The 21,637-nt window shown below is 39.2% G+C and overlaps 2 protein-coding genes across 2 annotated transcripts in view; both read right to left on the reverse strand.

Annotated features, from left to right (window-relative positions):
- The window catches only part of LOC131431886 (uncharacterized), a 380,408-nt gene that overhangs the window by 242,942 nt on the left and 115,829 nt on the right, over nucleotides 1–21,637 (reverse strand). The gene's annotated exons all lie outside the window — the stretch shown is intronic.
- Nucleotides 627–10,950, reverse strand: LOC131429370 (uncharacterized). The gene is made up of 2 exons (XM_058593447.1): nucleotides 7,065–10,950; nucleotides 627–739 (listed from the first exon to the last, which is right to left on the reverse strand). Exons 1-2 carry the CDS (start codon nucleotides 10,948–10,950, stop codon nucleotides 627–629), a joined length of 3,999 nt encoding a protein of 1,332 aa, XP_058449430.1.

The raw sequence follows: 21,637 nt of genomic DNA on the forward strand, positions 1-21,637 counted from the left end.
AACCCATAGAGACTTGCCATAAAAAATTCTTTTTTGTATATTCAAAACGACTTAGATTTTGGGAATTTAGACAAAGTAAATTATTTTCAATAGTTCTAGAACTTTGTAGAAGAAGCCGTATTTCTATCTCTTCGGGGAAAAATTGTTATGATTCTGTTTTTTGCCAAAGTAGGCCTTGAACAGGCTAGTGATAGAATCAGGTTACGCAACTTGGCAGCTACTGAATTAACTGTTAATCTATCAATACAAAATTTTTAAATTTTTAACCTTGGTGGGCAGTAGAAACAATAATGTATTTAAAACAAAAAAAAGCGAAGAAAAAAACCTGGATTAAACGGATTTTTTCTGACAAATGACAAACAGCTCATCGGGTTTCCAGTGAAATGAAATCCAAACAATAGCGAGCTGCTTTTTCATTCGTTATTCATTCAGTTCTGTGTCTTTGTCATTTCATCGGTCGGATGTAATTTCAAGTGATACAAACGATAATGCGCGTATGGAAATTCGTGACAAGTATCCACATCGTGTATTCATCGAAGCGCTTCAGATTTTGCTGGTTCGATTTTTATTGAACGAAAAACAAAATTGAATTCATGCAGCAGCGCTCGAGTGCGCAATCATCAATCTTATTCGCCGAGGTTGGCGTTGTTTACTTTCTTTCCAGGAGCTTTCAGACATTTTCCACCGAAGCCCCGTACCCATTCTTCCGGCAGTTCCTGTTTGGTTGGTTTCCTTGGAGCTGCGTAGGACGGTTAAGAAGTCAACATCGGTCGGCTAAATATGCTGAACATAGGATTTTTTTTTGTATACGGAATGAATATTGCATGTGCATGATTTAAAATGTGATTGAGATTGATTTCAAACATCCGAGTCAAGGTCGTCTCAGCTCAATAAGTATTGAGTTTAGTTTTTCGGAATTTTGCCGATTTTTTTTCCATGTTAAACACTGATGTAGCATCGAAACCGAACGTAAATAAAAGTGACATCAAATCCAATCCAATAAACTTGGATCTAGTAGGCGGTAACATGCAAGGCACTGTTTCGACATAGTCATGCTGGTAACGTTCGACAGAGGATAGCTCCATTGCACGGGACACAAATAGAATGAATATGGGCTCTGTCTGTCTGTCAGTCAGTCAGTCAGTCAGTCAGTCAGTCGTATGTGGTTTCCGTTCGATTTGTTGGATGTCATGAACTGCGATTCGATGTGACGAAGCCATCCTGGCATGGTCCCCGCTCATACTCGGGAAGAAAACGTTGCATCATTGCATAAAATGTATTGTGATGAAAATCGTGATGAAAATTCGAGTGGCATGAAGCTCATCGGCTTCTGTATGACAATAACGATGTTTCCCGAACAATTTGAATATTTCCAGCATGGAAAATCACAGTCCCAGGAAGCACATTCCGATGGCGAACTTGACTTCTCTCTGCGATTGGATTTCCCCGATTCCCAGTGTAGGCACTCTTAAAAAAAATTGGAATTTACACGTCACATAAATCAAATCAGGCCGTATTTTCGGGAGTGATGACTAATTCTAACATCAATTATGAAATGTATGTCTGCGGTGTTGAAAGATCAGGTCAATTTGCAGTTGATTGCAAAATTTAGAACGAATTATGTTCATCCATGGAGACGTAAATTCACACGAAATTTTTGTGCTGTGCAGGACAAATGAACGGCAATGGTGACGATGGTCCCCAGTACTCCATCCGGATCAGGTTTCAAACATTCCACATCTTCCAGACCAGTGCCCGCCTTCCTTAAGTTTCAATTCATATTTTCAATATAGGAAATAAATATTAGAAACTGCTGCATCTGGCATTCAATTTATGTGGTTGAGATATTTCATCATAATAGTACTCTTTACATATACTACTAATATGTAAAGGGTGATTTTTCGCTGGTAACTTTTTGGCAACACTGTTTTTGACAGATCACGTGTGTCTCGTGTCTTGTGTCATTTTCTAACCTCTTCAGTTTGGTCTACAATTCAATCATGAATGGCTGAAGGAAGATCCACTTTTTTATCGAAAAATTGTGTTCGTTTCAAGCAAAATTGCTGGAGTGAAAACCAGCCAGAAGCATTGCAATAGCTACCAATGCATCCCAAAAAAAAAGTTACTGTTTGGGACCTTGTCCATGGGCCATGATTTCATGCATTTGCATGAAATCATCTTCAAACAATAAATTATTTTGATCATTCTATCGATTAAAATTTAGAATTTATTAATTTTCTCGATTTTTTTTAGCTTTTTCTTGAAAATCAAATCCTATACCTCATAAAAAATTACCCTTTATTTTGTCTGAAGATTTGTTCATTTTTTGTTTATTTAAGTTGTCGCAATAATTTTACACTTATTCTACACGAACATTGAATTCCGTAAACCAGTCTGTCACGGCTTTATATTGCAACTCATAATCGCCTCCAGGGGAAATGGAGCAAATTTTGCACATCGTGTTCGCGCTCCAAAATCCTTGAATTAATAAGTTTTTATCGATCCACTGGCCAAGTATTTTTTTTTCTCTCGGTGTGCTCTCTTGTGGTACATACATTTTGGATACACCGCCTACTGCGCCGGAGACCAAACTATTCCCTGCTCTTCGCGTATGGTGAAACGGATAGGCTTTTAAAAATTCACCAGCTACTTTGTTTTTTATGACACCTGTTTCACGGTGTGTATGTCAGAAGATGCGCGTTTAATGAAAACAACAAAAAAAAAGTATGTCGTTGACTAAACCTTTTCGGAGTTTTTCCTCTGATTTCCCATGGCTGGTTTTTTTTCTAATTACTCTGAAAAATGTTCTGATAATTTCAAATAAAAATTTGTTTTGGAACCATTTCGGCATTTGGAGCAAACCCAGAAATGTGCAAGTCATCAAACTTCACAAACTCTCAATTTAATGAAATTTTTCATCCATCATTAGAAGGACGAAGCATTTATTTTTCATCGATAGAAGAACAAATCTCTCTTAAAGCTGATTTTTAAAAAGGACGAGTAATTTTTTGTATGCAATTGTAACAAGCAGGAAAAAAAGCGGGAGAGTAATGTCAGAGACACAACTGGATGACGCGAATATGAATAAGAGTGATAAATTTTGCAAGGCGCCACTTGCATTAAAGTAATTGTGGGGCTCGTTCTTTCTTTAAAAAATACAGTTTAACCTTTGAGTTGCTACTCCTATTTTAATTAACAAATTTTGCTTATATACTACAAGTTAGAACAGACTTACGTCTAATGTTAATTCTTAATTTATTCCGCGCTTGCGCATAAGCCTGAATTTCGTGTTTCTTACCTCCCTAGGCTTGTGCGCATGCGTGGTTATGCTATAAGGAAGAGAGAGAACACAGGCATTCAACGACCCCTTATTTCCTTCTTTTCCTTACATTGCCCAGCTTGCGATCCCAACTATGACAAGTTAAATCCAGCTGTTTCTCCTCCCTTCAAGGAGGTCATTCACTTGTCTCGAGGCATGTGTTTTATGCTATTCCTTCCTTCTTCGAGGAGGTCATAGCCCTGCTCGAGATAAGTGCTTACATTATTTTATTTTAGCCCTTTAAACGACGACATCGGTCGTTGCTCTTATTTCTAACGGATTTTATGATTCGATGTCGTAACCCGGGAGCTCGACGATGCGGGAGATTTCATTTCTCGCTAGCTTAAATTTAGAATCCTAGTATGGGATTTAAATCTAGGCACGCTGGTGAAACTGTCAGCCACATTTCCAACCCCCGTAAATCCACCACATCGATTTACAAAATACCGTGGCTGATATTAATCGTTTCTCGTTAATGTAGGATATAATGGTGCAGTTCTTCTTTCCTCTATTTGAACGCTTTCACATTCGCCTGAGTTATTTATTTCGTTCCTATCTGCCTCTTGTTGAGACCTTCGCAACGAGTTTCTATGAGACAAGAAAGTAGTCAGTGAATCCCAAAATGAAGCAATTAACTGCCACCCTAATCCATAAATATCGTACAATATACGCCCATGCATTATTGTGTCTACCACAAACTTCAATATTCTCCCTATCATGTAAATTCCTAAGAATGTAGAAGTTAAATTTCCCAGCCATGTCGTCCAAGATATTAATTTTTCCCAATATCTATTCAGAGCGTTCTCTATCACTCTTTCCGATACTAAGGCGTCAAAATTATATCCTTGTAGGTTTGGTTGTTGACTCGCTAAAATTTTATGAGGTACATTTGAAGCGATTCTTTTTTCTCCTTGATCATAAATCATATTACGCATCTTTTCAATGCTATCGGCATCATAAACTCCGCTTTGCATTAGGCTTGGTAGCGGCGTATACGTCCACGTCGTGACTATGTCAGTAGTTAATTTATTTGGCGACGTCGTTTCTCTCAAACGACCATCTGTAGTATACCATCTTCCGCCAAACATATACTTCGCAGGAAGGATTGGTGTACAATCTATTTCGGTTCCCCTCATTTGAAGGATTCTTGAAACTGGAGCTAAATACATTTCAGTCCCGTTATACTTTACTGGGATTTCCTGATAACATCGCTCCGCTGTTCTATGCGTGACATAGACAGGTTTGCATTCCAGAATGTGTAAAACCTCTCCTGCTACAACAGCTGTGTATCCAGATCGCTTCACTATCCCTGAAACGAACTCCGTTGGATTGAGCCGAGCTAGAGTCAGTTTTGTCTCCATTATTGTCTTGTCAACCTTGCACATTTCTGTCATAATTGTATTATAGATTTCCTCAAACTTTTGCCCAATGTAGCTCTCTACTAGCGTGATTTTTGAGTTAAAGTAAGTAAACAAGTCATAATTTTTTCCATTCGGACGTCTTTTGAATGGCGATTTGAATTCTGTTTCTTCTAGGATCAATATTCTCGGATGATCGGTTTTGTAACCATTGTATCCACATATACGAGTTGGATCTCTGGTTCTGACGGAAAATACATGTGAGTCTGAAATAGCGCTATACACGGCTTGCGTATTTCTTTTCTTACCAGCATCCACAGTTTTATTTACCATTCCTTGATAAATTACTTCGAATTCATCGTCTTCGCAACGTTTATCGCCGTTTATATCCCATGTCATATATCCTTGTTCCCCGTCTAAACATTTCCCTTGGGAGTATGTACAAACTATTCCGTTGCGTAGTGTTATCTGATCATTTTCATAATCCACAGAACTTGTATAGTCGTACAATGAAATTGCATACTCATAGTAAACCAATGCGTCTACCCAGGTGTAAAATGGTGTTCGGTAAATTCCACCCTTACACGAGCTTCCTTGTACATGACCGATTATTAGTACTTCTCCATGAGTCGTTCCGTTTCTCTTGACCTCGTTAATTCTAGTCTCTTGAGTCAAACGTACTGAATTCAGTAAGTGAGTTATTCTGCACTCTTCATTCGTGAATTCCTTAACCGAATGAGAATAGCCATATTGATAGTCCGACGTGTGAGAATGCATCCCACAATGTCGTATAGATCTTTTCAAGATGACTTTACGTATAGATTGATACGCATGAGCAGATCCTTTTGCATTTTTTTGTAAAACTTGTATTGGAACTTCTATTGTCGTTAAATTATTTGTCGGTGGAAAACATGGTGCTACGTCCAGCAACGAATATGTAGTTATATTTATCTCCGGATTCGCACAATCGTATGCAATCAATCCAGGAGCAATGGTTCCAAATGCTTGACATATTATCATCATCAAAGCTAAGGCTGCCAAACAAATATTTTTCAATTTTGTATTCTGTCTTCGGGTTGGTCTTTTGTTACTAGACTCGATGGCAATTTTCTGTTGGTTGTTTCCTTCCATTTGTGAGACCTCCACTTCATCTTGAGTGTCGGTACTTATTTTTGGTTCACTAGACTTTACGTCTAGCACCGATAATTTAACTGTAGGTTTTACTACTGTTCCTTTTTGTGTTTTTATGACGGCGGACCTAATTATACCGTCTTTAGCGCGTCGTACTTCAACCACGAGACCCTTTATCCATTTTCCTTTTCTCTCTTCATCCGGAAAAATTACTATGTCTCCTAGCTTTAGAGAGGTCGATGACTCTTGCCATTTTGGTCTCCTAGCGAGGTTTGGTAAATATTCTCTTACCCATCGGCACCAATATTCTTTCGTAATTTGCTGCACTCTTTTCCATTGCTGTCGAGTAGCTTCTGCCTTTGAGACGTCGTTTAAATTTGGTTCGGCCTCCCCTGAGCATCCCAATAAAAAATGATTTGGCGTCAACGCTTCATCATCTTCTGATTCGATAGGAATATGCGTTAACGGTCGGCTGTTGATGATAAACTCAATTTCTATTAACACACTTCGTAATATATCTTCAGGCATAGTTGTTTGAAGTGAAGGCATTATACTTTTAACTTCTTTTATCATTCTTTCCCATACTCCACCAAAATGCGGAGCGGATGGCGGGTTGAAAAACCATTCTATTCCATCACCTGCCAGCCTTTCTTGAATCTTTTTTAATTCGTTATTTGCACCTATGAAATTGGTACCATTGTCGCTGTAAAGTTGTGAAATTTTTCCTCTTCTGTGTATTACATTTTTCAGACACACAAAAAAGGCGTCAGTGCTTAAGTTATTCGCTACTTCAATATGAACAGCACGTGTTGATAAACAAGTAAACAACGCACCCCATCTTTTTTCCGTTCTTCTTCCAATCGAAACTGTCATTGGACCGAAGTAATCAACTCCGGTGAAGGTAAACGGTTTTACGTTCGCATTCAGCCGACATATTGGTAATGATGCCATTCTGGGTAGATTAGGTCGAGCTCTTTCGTTCCTGCACCTTTGACATGCACCTTTTGTCCTTTTCATCGAGGCTCGAATGTCAACTACCCAGTACCTTTGTCTAACTGCAGCAATTGCTGCGTCCATTTTTTTGTGAAAAAATTTCTCGTGATAAAATTGTAATATCAAATAAGTTGCATGATGCTTCTTCGGTAATATAATAGGATATCTAGTACCGTACGGAAGCATAGTTGCATTTTCGATCCTGCTTTTCGACTTCATTAATCCATCTGTATCTAAGAATGGCGTTAAGTTTATTATTTTACTTGATTTATCTATCGGAAAGTCCGAGTGTAATTTTCTCATTTCATCCGGATACGCTTCCCACTGTGCCTTTCGTAGTATAATATTTTCTGCTCGATCTAAAACTTCTTTTGTAACGATCCGTTCGTAAGATTCATTTTTAATTTTTGATCTCAATATGTCGACATAAATCAGGATTCTTCCTACGGCTCGTTTAGCACGTTTCCAGTTCGAACACCAATCGATGTTTATAAATTCAAATTTCGTGAAATTAGTTTCTTTGACTAAGTTCACTACTTTTATATCTTCCTTGGTATTCAACTTGATCGGTCTAAGAGGCCACAATTTTTCATCTTCTTTCAAAAATGTTGGACCATTCTTCCATATGGATTCTCTTTCTGTTGATTTTGTAGCTTCATCGGCTGGATTATTCTTCGAGTTCACCCATCTCCATTGCGTCATCGATGTGCATTCTAGAATCTCGCTAATTCTTAGGCCGACAAACTGCTTGTATTCTCTGGGATCAGATTGAATCCAGGACAAGACTACCGTCGAGTCTGTCCAATATATTACCTTTTCTACCTTAAGTCGCAGACTCTTTAAAACGGTTTCAGTTAACCTAGTTCCTAAGACCGCGGCCTGTAGTTCCAGTCTGGGAATTGATAAGAGTTTAGTTGGCGCGACTCTGGCCTTCGCAGCTATTATGGTTACGTCGACTCGGTCATCAAATATTGTTCGCATATAAACAACCGCTGCAAATGCTCTATCCGAAGCGTCAACAAACGTATGTATCTCTCTTTTTACTCCTTCTGAGAGATAAGAATAACATCTTGGAAATTTGATTCCTTTTAGACTGTCAATTCGCTTTTCCCATTTGCTCCATTCCATATACATTGGTTCGGGGATTTTATCGTCCCAGCCGATCCCTAATTTCCATAAGTCTTGGATCAATATTCGGCTTTTAATTGTTACATTAGATATCAAACCTAATGGGTCATAAACGCTCATGCTGGCGGATAGTAATTGTCTCTTAGTAGGCCATTCAGGTAAGTCTGACATCTTTACTCGATATCTTATGGTGTCATCGACGACGTTCCAATAGACACCTAAAACCTTTTCATAAGATTGCTCGTCATCGCCTAGCACGATTTCTTCCTTATGCATAATTTTGTCTTCAGACAATGAGTTTTTCAAATCTTTGGAATTTGTTACAAAATTCCTTATATTAAAATGTCCGTGTGCGTGAATCTTTATTACATTTCCCACAGTTTCCTTAGCCTCATCTATTGAATCGAAACTGTCGAGATAATCATCCACATAGTGGTTTTCAATTATCGCAGTTACCGCCTTTGGATAATCGATTTGGAATTTAATGGCATTTTGGTTTTTAACGTATTGTGCACACGACGGTGAGCACGTTGCACCAAAAGTCATTACTTGCATGACGTACACACACATATCCTCTTCTTCTGCAAATCTATACAGAAAACGTTGAGAGTTTTGATCGTCCTTTTTAATTTTAACTTGGTGAAACATTTCCTGAATATCACCAGTGACCGCAAGTTTCCCTTCCCTGAATCTAATTAAAATACTTAATAAAGACGTAGTTGCGTCAGGCCCTGAAAGTAGTTTGGAATTCAAGGATTGTCCTTTTATAATTGCGGCTGCGTCAAACACTAGCCTCGGTTTTCGAGGAATTTTATTTGGATTTGTAACTGAAAAATGCGGTATGTAGAATGTTCGTCTTGAATCTTGCATTAACTCTTCTCGGTTTAATTTTCTTACGTATGCCTTTGATTCATACTCCAATATTTTATCATTATACCACCTTCGCAACTCAGGATTTTCACGCATCCTTTTCTCTTGTCCCTTTAGTCTGCTTAAGGCAACTTGATAACTATCTGGGAGCTTCTTTCTTTCTTCTTCTTTCCATAATAGTCCTATTTCATATTGACCATTTGTATAATTAATCGTGTCTTTCATAATTTGTAAAGCTCTTTCGTCTTGCTTAGACATGAGAGGCTTACTCGGTACCATAACGCCAAATTCTTCAGTCGAGAAATAACTACGCATCATTTCCTTCATGGATTTTTCTTCGGAAGTCTCGTCATTATTAATCATCATTAAAAAGTTATTTTGTTTTCGATCGTCCATTTGTGTCCCGTATATTACCCATCCAATTTTAGTTTTCTGAGCTATCGGCTCATTAAATCTTCCTGAACGAGTATCGATAGCACGCATGATATTAGAATGCGGTAATCCTATCAGAAGTTTTGGTTTCTCGTTTCCGTAATCACTAAATTCAACATCTGAGAGGTAAGGATAACTTTTTACCAGTTGCTTCTTCCGAATGGATTGCGTAGGCAGAGACATTTCCTTTAATGTTCGTACCTTTTCTAACAGATACGTCTTCCCCTTGTAGCCCTTAATTCGAACTGATATTTCCTCGCTACCTTTGTCTACTTGCTCTTCGCCATTTGTCCAAGACAACGTTAACGGTTTCTGTTTTCCGCTTATTCCAAGCTGTCTGGCAACTTCCTCTAAAATTAATGTTGTTGACGAACCTGGGTCTAAAAACGCTAGTACGTCAACCTGTTTATCATTATTTTTCAATGTTACTGGTATAATCTGATACAAAACCTTTCCCTTCTCCTCATGATAATGAACTTTTTCGGCCTCCTTCTCTTTTTTCTCAGAGACCAGGATTGAGTTCTCTGAATTTTGATGTATCAGTGTATGATGTTTACCTGTACATCCTTTTACCTCACACCTTTTCTTGAAAAGGCACGTTTTCAATCGATGATTGGCATAGTTGCAGCAATTGAAGCATGCTTTATGCTTTATGAGTATGGCTTTTCTTTCTTCTACATTTGACTTCAAGAACGTAGGGCATTCTGTTGTTTTGTGTTGTTTATTACAGGCAAAACAAGATACCTTTCTTTTGTTAGTATCGAAACTTTGATGCGTATAAACCTTATCTTTAGGTTTCATTTGTTTATCAGTTCTCAATTTCGACTCTGTTAGTTCCTGTGCAATTCTTTGTTGAGGCCTCAACCATTGGAGAAGATCCTCTAGTGTTGGAATTTCATAAGGATGTGCTTCTGATGCAGTATCCTTACGATCAATTTCCTTTCGAGCCCAGTCTTGTCTTAGATTAAATGGCAATTTGTCTAAGATTTCATCTATCAGGGCTTGATCTTGCATATATCCTAAAGAGTTCGTTATCTTTATGTTTGTAACGAGATTATCAATCGTCGTTACAAACTCTATGACACTTTTTGGAACTTCCATTCTAGGATTCTTCAGTTCCTTTACTTCGTTTCTGAAAAGTTTATATATTTTCTGTTGGTTACCAAAGTTTTCCTTTAAGGTAGCCATTATCTTTGGAACATTTTTGCTATCTAGCAATAGAGGTTCCACAATTTTTAATGCATCACCCTTAAGATGCTTCTGGAGACGAGTCAAATTTTCTAAGTTAGAAAACTCGCCTTCTTTTGTTGTCTCCTTAAACGTGTTCTCGAATTTGGACCAAACTTTAAATGATCCATCGAAATAGGGCAACTCCATCAGAGATTGCCTTGCAAACATCCTTACCATTTTTGCGGTCGCGTCTTCGGAACCGCCCTTGGACACACCTGGCTTGGATGATGATGCACCTTTCATGTTATTTGCTAGATCGGCAAAAAACTCTCTTTGGCATCGAAACATCTCTTCTGACTGTCTCAGGAGACCCTTGCTCGATTCTTCTGATGATCGTCTTAAATTGGCGACCTCACTTTCAAGCGCTTTTATTTGCGCCTTTATTATCGTACATTTTGGGCAAGCCCAAAACTCAGCCTTAGTTGGAATATGATCCAACCGCACACAGACGATATGAAACCATCTGTCGCAGTCGTCACAACAGACCATATTGTCTGCTGAGTCGGGGTTATCGCACAGCTGGCAATGTCCCTTTTTATTCTGTTTGTATTTAATCCCTCCCGACGCCATGTTCTCTCTCTTACCTTGTTTTCTTTTAACAATTAAGATGATCTAGTAGTGCGATGGCTTCCGTTTTCCGGCTGCTCGGCGACTGCTTCTGAATTCGGGTGTGCGATTTTAGTGCGCCTGTCTTAGGCCGCACTACACTTTATACGCTAATTTGCGTATTGACTTGGAACAAATGTTCGCCTTTTAGTGCGCCTGACTTAGGCCGCACTACACTTTATACGCTAATTTGCGTATTGACTTGGAACAAATGTTCGATTTTAGTGCGCCTGACTTAGGCCGCACTACACTTTATACGCTAACTTGCGTATTCACTTGGAACAAATGTTCGCTTTTTAGTGCGCCTGACTTAGGCCGCACTACACTTTATACGCTAACTTGCGTATTGACTTGGAACAAATGTTCGCTTTTTAGTGCGCCTGACTTAGGCCGCACTACACTTTATACGCTAACTTGCGTATCACTTAGAACAAATGTTCGCTTTTTAGTGCGCCTGACTTAGGCCGCACTACACTTTATACGCTAACTTGCGTATCACTTAGAACGAATGTTCGATTTTTAGTGCGCCTGACTTAGGCCGCACTACACTTTATACGCTAACTTGCGTATCACTTAGAACAAATGTTCGCTTTTTAGTGCGCCTGACTTAGGCCGCACTACACTTTATACGCTAACTTGCGTATTCACTTGGAACAAATGTTCGCTTTTTTAGTGCGCCTGACTTAGGCCGCACTACACTTCATACGCTAACTTGCGTATCACTTAGAACGAATGTTCGATTTTTAGTGCGCCTGACTTAGGCCGCACTACACTTTATACGCTAACTTGCGTATCACTTAGAACAAATGTTCGATTTTTAGTGCGCCTGACTTAGGCCGCACTACACTTTATACGCTAACTTGCGTATCACTTAGAACAAATGTTCGTTCACTTTTCAGGTCTTAGAAGACCTGGGTAGCACTTTTACTGGTAAACTCTTTTTTTTTTGGCTTGTCCTCTCTGGATGAAGCCACCAAACAATGTGGGGCTCGTTCTTTCTTTAAAAAATACAGTTTAACCTTTGAGTTGCTACTCCTATTTTAATTAACAAATTTTGCTTATATACTACAAGTTAGAACAGACTTACGTCTAATGTTAATTCTTAATTTATTCCGCGCTTGCGCATAAGCCTGAATTTCGTGTTTCTTACCTCCCTAGGCTTGTGCGCATGCGTGGTTATGCTATAAGGAAGAGAGAGAACACAGGCATTCAACGACCCCTTATTTCCTTCTTTTCCTTACATTGCCCAGCTTGCGATCCCAACTATGACAAGTTAAATCCAGCTGTTTCTCCTCCCTTCAAGGAGGTCATTCACTTGTCTCGAGGCATGTGTTTTATGCTATTCCTTCCTTCTTCGAGGAGGTCATAGCCCTGCTCGAGATAAGTGCTTACATTATTTTATTTTAGCCCTTTAAACGACGACATCGGTCGTTGCTCTTATTTCTAACGGATTTTATGATTCGATGTCGTAACCCGGGAGCTCGACGATGCGGGAGATTTCATTTCTCGCTAGCTTAAATTTAGAATCCTAGTATGGGATTTAAATCTAGGCACGCTGGTGAAACTGTCAGCCACAGTAATGATACAATTATAAGGCGAAACAGGAAATTAAAAAAATACGGGATTGTGCATGGGGCAAGATCGATTAAATAAAAAAAAGTGTAGTGTTTAAATTTATTCATAGATTGAAAAATTTACAAAAAGATTATTTTAGTCATCTAAGATTTCAAAATTGAAGTTGAGTACAAATATGACATTGATTCCATAATACTTGCTTGTCAAACCTGCCTCGGAAAAAAAAACAAATTGTATAGCAATTTGAAAGGATATCCTTTAAACAAAAGATAAAAATTTTAAAATATAAATGTTTGATATCCACTCGTCAAGTGTGGACTGAAACTATCCATAATTCCTTCAAAAGTCACGGTAAATGATAGAATAGTCTCCACTTTTTTACCAGATCGGCTGAAAAGTTCGTATCGTTTCTATGAGAGGGCGCCACTAGAACTAAATCCATACCATTTTCAGTTAGTACCAACCTTCAAAAGATACGTGTATAAATTTGACAGCTGTCTGATTATTAGTTTGTGAGATATTGCATTTTGAGTGAAGCTACTTTTGTTATTGTGAAAAAATGGAAAAAAAGGAATTTCGTGTGTTGATGAAACACTACTTTTTGATGAAAAAAAGTGCCGCCGATACCAAAAAAATGGCTTGATGAGTGTTATCCAGACTCTGCACCGGGCGAAGCAACAATTCGTAAGTGGTTTGCAAAATTTCGTACTGGTCATATGAGCACCGAAGACAATGAACGCAGTGGACGTCCAAAAGAGGCTGTTACTGATGGAAACGTGAAAAAAATCCACAAAATGATTTTCAATGACCGTAAAGTGAAGTTGATCGAGATAGCTGACAACCTAAAGATATCAAAGGAACGTGTTGGACATATTATTCACGAATATTTGGATATGAGAAAGCTTTGTGCAAAATGGGTGCCGCGTGAGCTCACAATCGATCAAAAACAACAACGAATTGATGATTCTGAGCAGTGTTTGGAGCTGTTATATCGAAATAAAACCGAATTTTTTCGTCGATATATAACAATGGACGAAACATGGCTCCATCACTTCACTCCGGAGTCCAATCGACAGTCAGCTGAGTGGACTGCACGCGATGAACCGAACCCAAAGCGTGGAAAGACTCAACAATCGGCCGGTAAGGTTATGGTGTCTGTATTTTGGGATTCGCATGGTATAATTTTCATCGACTACCTTGAAAAGGGAAAAACCATCAACAGTGACTATTATATAGCGTTATTAGAGCGTTTGAAGGACGAAATTTCAAAAAAACGGATTTTGGCAAAAAATGTGTGTTTCTATTAAACGATACGAACTTTTCAGCCGAACTGTTGTTTGGAAAAGATTTTTTTCATGCCCAGATTTTCACCTACGATTGTAAAAGCACTTCCAGTTCAGTCGGACTTTGATTTTGTGTTCATCCATCACGATTATCAAAACTTGCTCACATTTTTTTCGGATGACTGCTCAATTTGATCACATTAAATTCAGAATACCACAAATATTGTTTTTAATCTGAGTGCGGGTAACACTTCTTAAACCATTGCTGGACTTGCCCGGTTTTTCCTTACAGGAAGCAATGTTTTATCAATAAACGGAATTCGTTATTTTAAAGTTTTTGTAAATCAAAAAGTAACGTCACTTATATGTCGGTAAGTTCAGTGTTTGTGGTGCGATTGACGTGAAAATTTGACACATGTCTTCTGACCAATCTAACCAAAATTCTCAAAGAAATAATTTCTATTATTTGCAAACACAAATAAGTTTATACGGAACCTAAAAGACTGCTTAATTGACTTAATACTCCAAACAAATATTGGCAGAAATATTGTAGTTTGATATTGTTTTTAACCCTTCACCGGCTCTGTTTTTTGCTAATCAAATGTGTTAGCTGGAACTGTAATATTTTTTCACAAGCAGTTTTAAGGAAAACGGAAGAGTTTAAGATTAAGATTTTCGTTTTAATTGAACTGCAATTTTAAGCAGAATGAGCTGATTGGTTTATTTTTCAACCATATGGATGATTTATAGATTAAAATCAGGAAAAAAGCGCCGGAAATTGTTTTCACGCACACATTGTTGACATTACTCATACGCTTGCTAAGAGTCTTGCTCCTTAAGAATCAGCGGTATTCACAAGGGGACAATTTGGCACCGCTATTTACCGTCAGTGTATGAAAAGAAATCAAACAAAGCAATACAAAAATGACACATTTAACGCATTTTACAGTCATGGCATGCTATTCACTGTACATGCACTCTTCATCGTGATGGCATGAATCATCATAAATATAATTCCATGCTAACGCAACACATTTTTTGCAGTGTATTATCAGAAATACAAAACTTTCACTTCCTAATTAGTATAATTAGTAAAGTATCTTCACTAATCACGTCTTTGGACAGTTTTAGAAGTTGCTAATGAGTGGAATTCCTCGCATATACTTAGCACGCCAACACCAAGCCGAAAACCCTAGGAGCGAACACTTTACGATTCAGTAATAAACTCCTCGGCAATGAGGGGGTATCAAACTTGAAACCAGCTGCAAGGGCAATCACCATAATTGACGAAAATCCGCTTGTTTGTCTCCACCGGGCGGGTATCATCGTGTTTACAGCCGACTTAGCCCCAGTCAGTCACTAATGCGATAGCGCCCGTTTTAATGCGGGGAAGTTTTCGATGATTAACTACAGCGCTCTCAACCATTCTAATCGCAGTTTTTACGGCTCTAGTTGTCGGGAAACCATACCCAGCTACAGCGTAAAGTTTCACTCATTTAGCATTTTGGGATATTTTCCAGCCCCAAACAGCTCGGGCTTCGGAACTGGTGGATTAAATTTTGCTCGAGTCCTGCTAGGGTTTGGAACTAATTTACATGCAAATGAATTGAGTCTCAACTTTGCTGGCATGCTCCGAAATATTCGGACGCGTCATGCTTCAAGTGTTAGACGCAAACTTCTCTATTCATCGGATTGCATAGCAACGGACTATCCGAGTTGGTGTGTTTTTCAGAGCTTACCGCAGAATCCACCATGTGAACTAAATCGAATAAATGCATTTATGTGCATGTGATTCGTACAAGTTGAATTGGATTAGAGGTGTGGAAAGCAATCTAGAGATTATGACACGGTTGTGTCAAAACTTCTTCGTTTGGTTGTGATTTACTGGTAGCTCAAACCAGTCGAGGGCATTCGCCTAGCTGTTGATTCCATGGCCCACTTGGAGGATCAAATCTGCATCAAACGAGTAAAAGTAGACTACTAGATTGAAATACCGGAAATAATCAAAATTTGTGTTACGCAAACAGAAGATTGTTTCTACCTTTTTCAACAATGGCAGCTGTCAGTAGAACTTTAAAATGTTTTGTGAGGAATTCGCCTACCGTAAACCCCCCGGGGTTTCAATGACAGGACGGCTGTGAAGGACGGTATCAAGGCAATTTCTTATTTTTTTTTTTCAATTATATTTTACACGCCCCATTGCTCGGTGATATCGCTTTAAGCTTATTGGTTTTTGGTGGCATCAAGTTCATGATTAGGTTCTGAGTAACCTACTTGCCAATCTACCAAACAACAATGATGTAATTTGAACAGAAGAAAAAAAAACGAAAGCGTCTATTCCTGTCAATAGGAAAAAGAATAAATCACCACAATTTACCTTATCCGAAGTTGAAAACTCCGCAATAATAATTCCGGATCAATTGTGGTGGTTTCGCGGCATCCATCATTGCGCGCTGGGTCAGGTCAGGTCGGAATGGACAGAAATCAATTACGGTAGCAGTTTTTTTTTCTCCCGTGCCGATCAAATCGTTTACGTCGAGCGACAGATCGAAAAATGACGCAGCAGTTGTTATGAATTAAAAACTTCTGCAAATTCAGTAGATTATTCCTCATTCTGATTGAAATTGTATTCGTTTTTTTACACGTGTTTCATACACTGGTGAAATATCATATATGTATAGAATTTTCATATATTTTTCGATAGTATTTTCAGTGCAGATCAAAAGATGATAGCTTTAGGTATAATCATCGGCAAATAATTGGAGAATAGGATTGCTAAGGGTATTGAAAAAGAAAGTATCACTTAAGAAAATTCTGTACATATATAATATTTTGTTTCTCGGGTAAACATTAAAAGGTAATATTAGCAAATAGTATAAGTTCATTGTCCCGGGTTGGCGGCTCAATGCATAGGACGCTGGTCTTACAAGCCAGTTGTCGTAGGTTCGAGCCCCGACCCGGAAGGATTCTTAGTGTCAGTAGGATCCATAGTACTAGCCATGCAATGATTCTGTACGCTAAGAATCGGTTGCGAAGTCTGTTGAAACAGAAAGGCCAAATTCCACTACAGTAATGTAATGCCAAGAGTTACCGCATTTAATTGTAGAACATTTTGGAGTACAAAGTGACTGCAAAATCTTCAAAGCCCTTGAATTAAGATAAATCTACACGAAAAAAAAAAGATCTAAATCTATTGGAAGGAAAAGGGTGGTGCTGTCTGTTGTGTTAGGAAGTTTCGTGTCCTACACGACACTACCTGAACGTTGCTGGCGGCATATCGTCCAGGCAACGGCAAGATGCCAAATTTGACCAAAATAGAACGGGGCAATTGGTTGTCATCTAATAATATCATTTCATTCGTATATTATTAGATGAAAATGAAATTTATGGCCGTTGACTGTCGGCATATCCAGGCCGGTGCGCAGAAATCATTTAAGGGTGGGGGGGGATGTTCAAGGGAGGATTTAAAGAAGAGTTCAAGGGAGGGGTTAAAAGTAGAGGGGAGATTCAAGTATGGCGGGGATTCAAGGGAGGGAGGGGGTGAAGAAAGTGCGAAAAGTTGAAAGAAAAGTCAAGTTATTTGCACTTTTATATAAAAAGTGCTCTATTGTTCATGGAACTTATCGATGATAAATTTTCCATGGGGCGGATTAAAACTCCCCGTTTGAAACTGTAAGACTTTTCCTTTGAACCTATAAGTTTGCGAAAATCGATTTTGCATTCTTGAAGAAAAGTGAGTGAGATTCTTTTTGCAGTTTTGATTAACCATTTCCAATTCTTCCGAAACCGGATTCAGATGGCCGAAATAGCCGAGGTTGGTTCGTTTGTCAGCAACAAATATGACCTACAAATTTTAACAGTTTTCAACCTAGTTAAACCTAGACTTACTATATCATGCTCTATTTCGATTAAACCAATTAACCGAAATCTAACAAACGGACGTTTATTCTTTCGGTTGCACTTATCATAGAATAGCTAGAATTTTTATCAACCGCAGCACCGTATCCGTACCAATATCACACAGCAGTAGCAGCTATCCGTAACTGTTTCGATTTCTTCATAGCGTGTGCGAAATAGAACAAAGTACGCATCGTTCGTTTTGTGTTTCTTCTTCTTTAGATGTTGTACATATTGTCAATCTAACAGATCGGCTGAAAAGTTCGTATCGTTTCTATGAGAGGGCGCCACTAGAATTAAATCCATACCATTTTCAGTTAGTACCAGTTAGTTAGTTTGTGAGATATTGCATTTTGAGTGAAGCTACTTTTGTTATTGTGAAAAAAATAGAAAAAAAGTACTTTCGTGTGTTGATGAAACACTACTTTTTGATGAAAAAAAGTGCCGCCGATACCAAAAAATGGCTTGATGAGTGTTATCCAGACTCTGCACCGGGCGAAGCAACAATTCGTAAGTGGTTTGCAAAATTTCGTACTGCTCATATGAGCACCGAAGACGATGAACGCAGTGGACGTCCAAAAGAGGCTGTTACCGATGAAAACGTAAAAAAATCCACAAAATGATTTTCAATGACCGTAAAGTGAAGTTGATCGAGATAGCTGACACCCTAAAGATATCAAAGGAACGTGTTGGACATATTATTCACGAATATTTGGATATGAGAAAGCTTTGTGCAAAATGGGTGCCGCGTGAGCTCACAATCGATCAAAAACAACAACGAATTGATGATTCTGAACAGTGTTTGGAGCTGTTATATCGAAATAAAACCGATTTTTTTCGTCGATATATAACAATGGACGAAACATGGCTCCATCACTTCACTCCGGAGTCCAATCGACAGTCAGCTGAGTGGACTGCACGCGATGAACCGAACCCAAAGCGTGGAAAGACCCAACAATCGGCCGGTAAGGTTATGGCGTCTGTATTTTGGGATTCGCATGGTATAATTTTCATCGACTACCTTGAAAAGGGAAAAACCATCAACTGTGACTATTATATAGCGTTATTAGAGCGTTTGAAGGACGAAATTTAAAAAAAACGGCCTCATTTGAAGAAGAAAAAAGTTTTGTTTCATCAAGACAATGCACCGTGTCACAATTCGATGAAAACCATGCTGAAATTGAACGAATTGGGCTTCGAATTGCTCCCTCATCCACCGTATTCTCCAGATTTGGCCCCCAGTGACTTTTTCCTGTTCTCAGACCTCAAGAGAATGCTCGCTGGTAAAAAATTCAGAAGCAATGAAGAGGTAATCGCTGAAACTGAGGCCTATTTTGAGGCAAAGGACAAATCGTACTACAAAAATGGTATCGAAAAGTTGGAAGATCGCTATAATCGCTGTATCGCCTCTGATGGCAATTATGTTGAATAATAAAAACGAATTTTGACAAAAAATGTGTGTTTCTATTAAACGATACGAACTTTTCAGCCGAACTGTTATATGACGATTTGAAAATTTTGACACTCATCGCCTTGTAACTGCGGAACCGAAAGTCGGATTCAGATGAAATTTCACAGTAGCTTTAAAGATAATATGAGCTTCAATTCAAATCAAGATTTGTGGAAATCGGTTCAAGCATCGGAGAGAAATCGAAGTGAGTTCTATTTTTGGAGTTTTTCTTCACCAATTTCGGTGCTTCCGGAACAGGAAAAGCGGGGACCAGTAGTGCCGAATTAAGTTTTTATGCCCACAAACTAATAAGCTCTGTAAGCTAGAAGAATTTATCAGACAGTTTTATCGGATTTGTACCTGCTGTTGACCATTGTTTGTGAAAAAATACTAATGAAATTGGTAATTTTCCACTTATCTCTCTTTAGTTCCGATGGAAGTCGAATCCGGAAGATGTTCTACAATTTTTAGGAAAATATAAGACCTCTCTTTTGAATATTAATTTGTGAAAACCGTTTGAGTGGTTTTAGAGGTAATTGAGTGCACACTTTTTCTCTAATTTTCACATATTACCATGTAACTCCGGAACCGAAAGTCGCATCCAAATAAAATTCAGTTGCAGGCTATGGCACTATTAGACTTTTCATTTGAATCTAAGTTTGTGAAAATCGGTTCAACCATCTTTGAAAAATGTGAGAGCATATTTATTCCATTTTTTTGGTACATATAATTCTATATCTCCGGAACCGGAAGTCGGATCGGGATAAAATTGAATAGCAGGCTATGGGACCATGAGACCTTTCATTTGAATCTTAGTTTGGGAAAATCGGTTTTAGCCATCTCCGAGAAAAGTGAGTGCATATTTTTGTTACATACATACACACAGAGAGAGAGAGAGAGATATTTGCTCAGTTCGTCGAGCTGAGTCGAATGGTATATGACATTTGGCCGGGCTCCGGGCCTCGGTTCAAAAGTGATTGAAAGCCTTTCTATACTATAAAGGCAACAATGAAAACTGAAAGTGGGAACAATTAATTTATGTTTATTTTGTTGTTGATATTTCAGTTATCATGACTGGTTTACATTTCATCAATTGTCTTGAACCAATTCGAATGATTATAATCACACTTGAAGGCCGCTCTCTCATTCAATTTTAAGAGATATTTTGTTACTTCAAGAGATAAACTGACGGTGATTAAACTGACTTCGATAGAAACAGAAACGAATGAAAGACAGAATGGTGCCCATTCGCTGTGAATACGAAGATTGTGTGTTAGAATGTGAAGTTTGCAGCAGTAGAGTGATCGTCAGTCAATCGTCATCGTCAATTGAATTGAATGAGGTTTTACAGCACTGGTTGTCATATAATATTGCTGTCCAGAAAACTGGCTGTTTGACGGTTTTTACGTTGATGGCAGTTGATTTGGCCACGGTTGCTGCGAGAGTAGATCGAATTGTCGTGATGTGCGAGCGAAATTTCATCGCTACCAGAGCAAAGGTCAAAATCGAACAGTCGGTTTCTTCAAAGTAAAGGGTGTGCAAGTTTAAATTTTTAATACAGGATGAAAACCTACGGTAAGTTAAAAGTACCCATTTTTAATAGTACACTGAAGTCTCTTTTTACGCGTAACTTCGGAAATTCGCGTAAAAACAACGTAAAACTTGTTTTTTTTTATGCCAGAACATTTTTTGGAAAAAAAAATCGATTTTGGAACTTAGATTTTGAGAATACCGAGATCGATTTTTTTTTGATGCTGAATGCTTAAGAAAAACATGAAAAGTAGAGATGGGACTGGGACTGGGACTGGGACTGGGACTGGGACTGGGACTGGGACTGGGACTGGGACTGGGACTGGGACTGGGACTGGGACTGGGACTGGGACTGGGACTGGGACTGGGACTGGGACTGGGACTGGGACTGGGACTGGGACTGGGACTGGGACTGGGACTGGGACTGGGACTGGGACTGGGACTGGGACTGGGACTGGGACTGGGACTGGGACTGGGACTGGGACTGGGACTGGGACTGGGACTGGGACTGGGACTGGGACTGGGACTGGGACTGGGACTGGGACTGGGACTGGGACTGGGACTGGGACTGGGACTGGGACTGGGACTGGGACTGGGACTGGGACTGGGACTGGGACTGGGACTGGGACTGGGACTGGGACTGGGACTGGGACTGGGACTGGGACTGGGACTGGGACTGGGACTGGGACTGGGACTGGGACTGGGACTGGGACTGGGACTGGGACTGGGACTGGGACTGGGACTGGGACTGGGACTGGGACTGGGACTGGGACTGGGACTGGGACTGGGACTGGGACTGGGACTGGGACTGGGACTGGGACTGGGACTGGGACTG

The sequence above is a fragment of the Malaya genurostris genome, chromosome 2 (assembly GCF_030247185.1).
Source record: "Malaya genurostris strain Urasoe2022 chromosome 2, Malgen_1.1, whole genome shotgun sequence".
NCBI classification, from domain to species: Eukaryota; Metazoa; Arthropoda; class Insecta; order Diptera; family Culicidae; genus Malaya; species Malaya genurostris.

Bases quoted from the DNA above. Each gene is read 5' to 3' on its own strand.
- LOC131429370 (XM_058593447.1), bottom strand. From the start codon at position 10,950: ATGGTCTGTTGTGACGACTGCGACAGATGGTTTCATATCGTCTGTGTG. The intron at 740-7,064 runs GTAAAATAATAA...CGTCCTACGCAG, and splicing joins CTTTCCGATAGATAAATCAA to CTCCAAGGAAACCAACCAAA.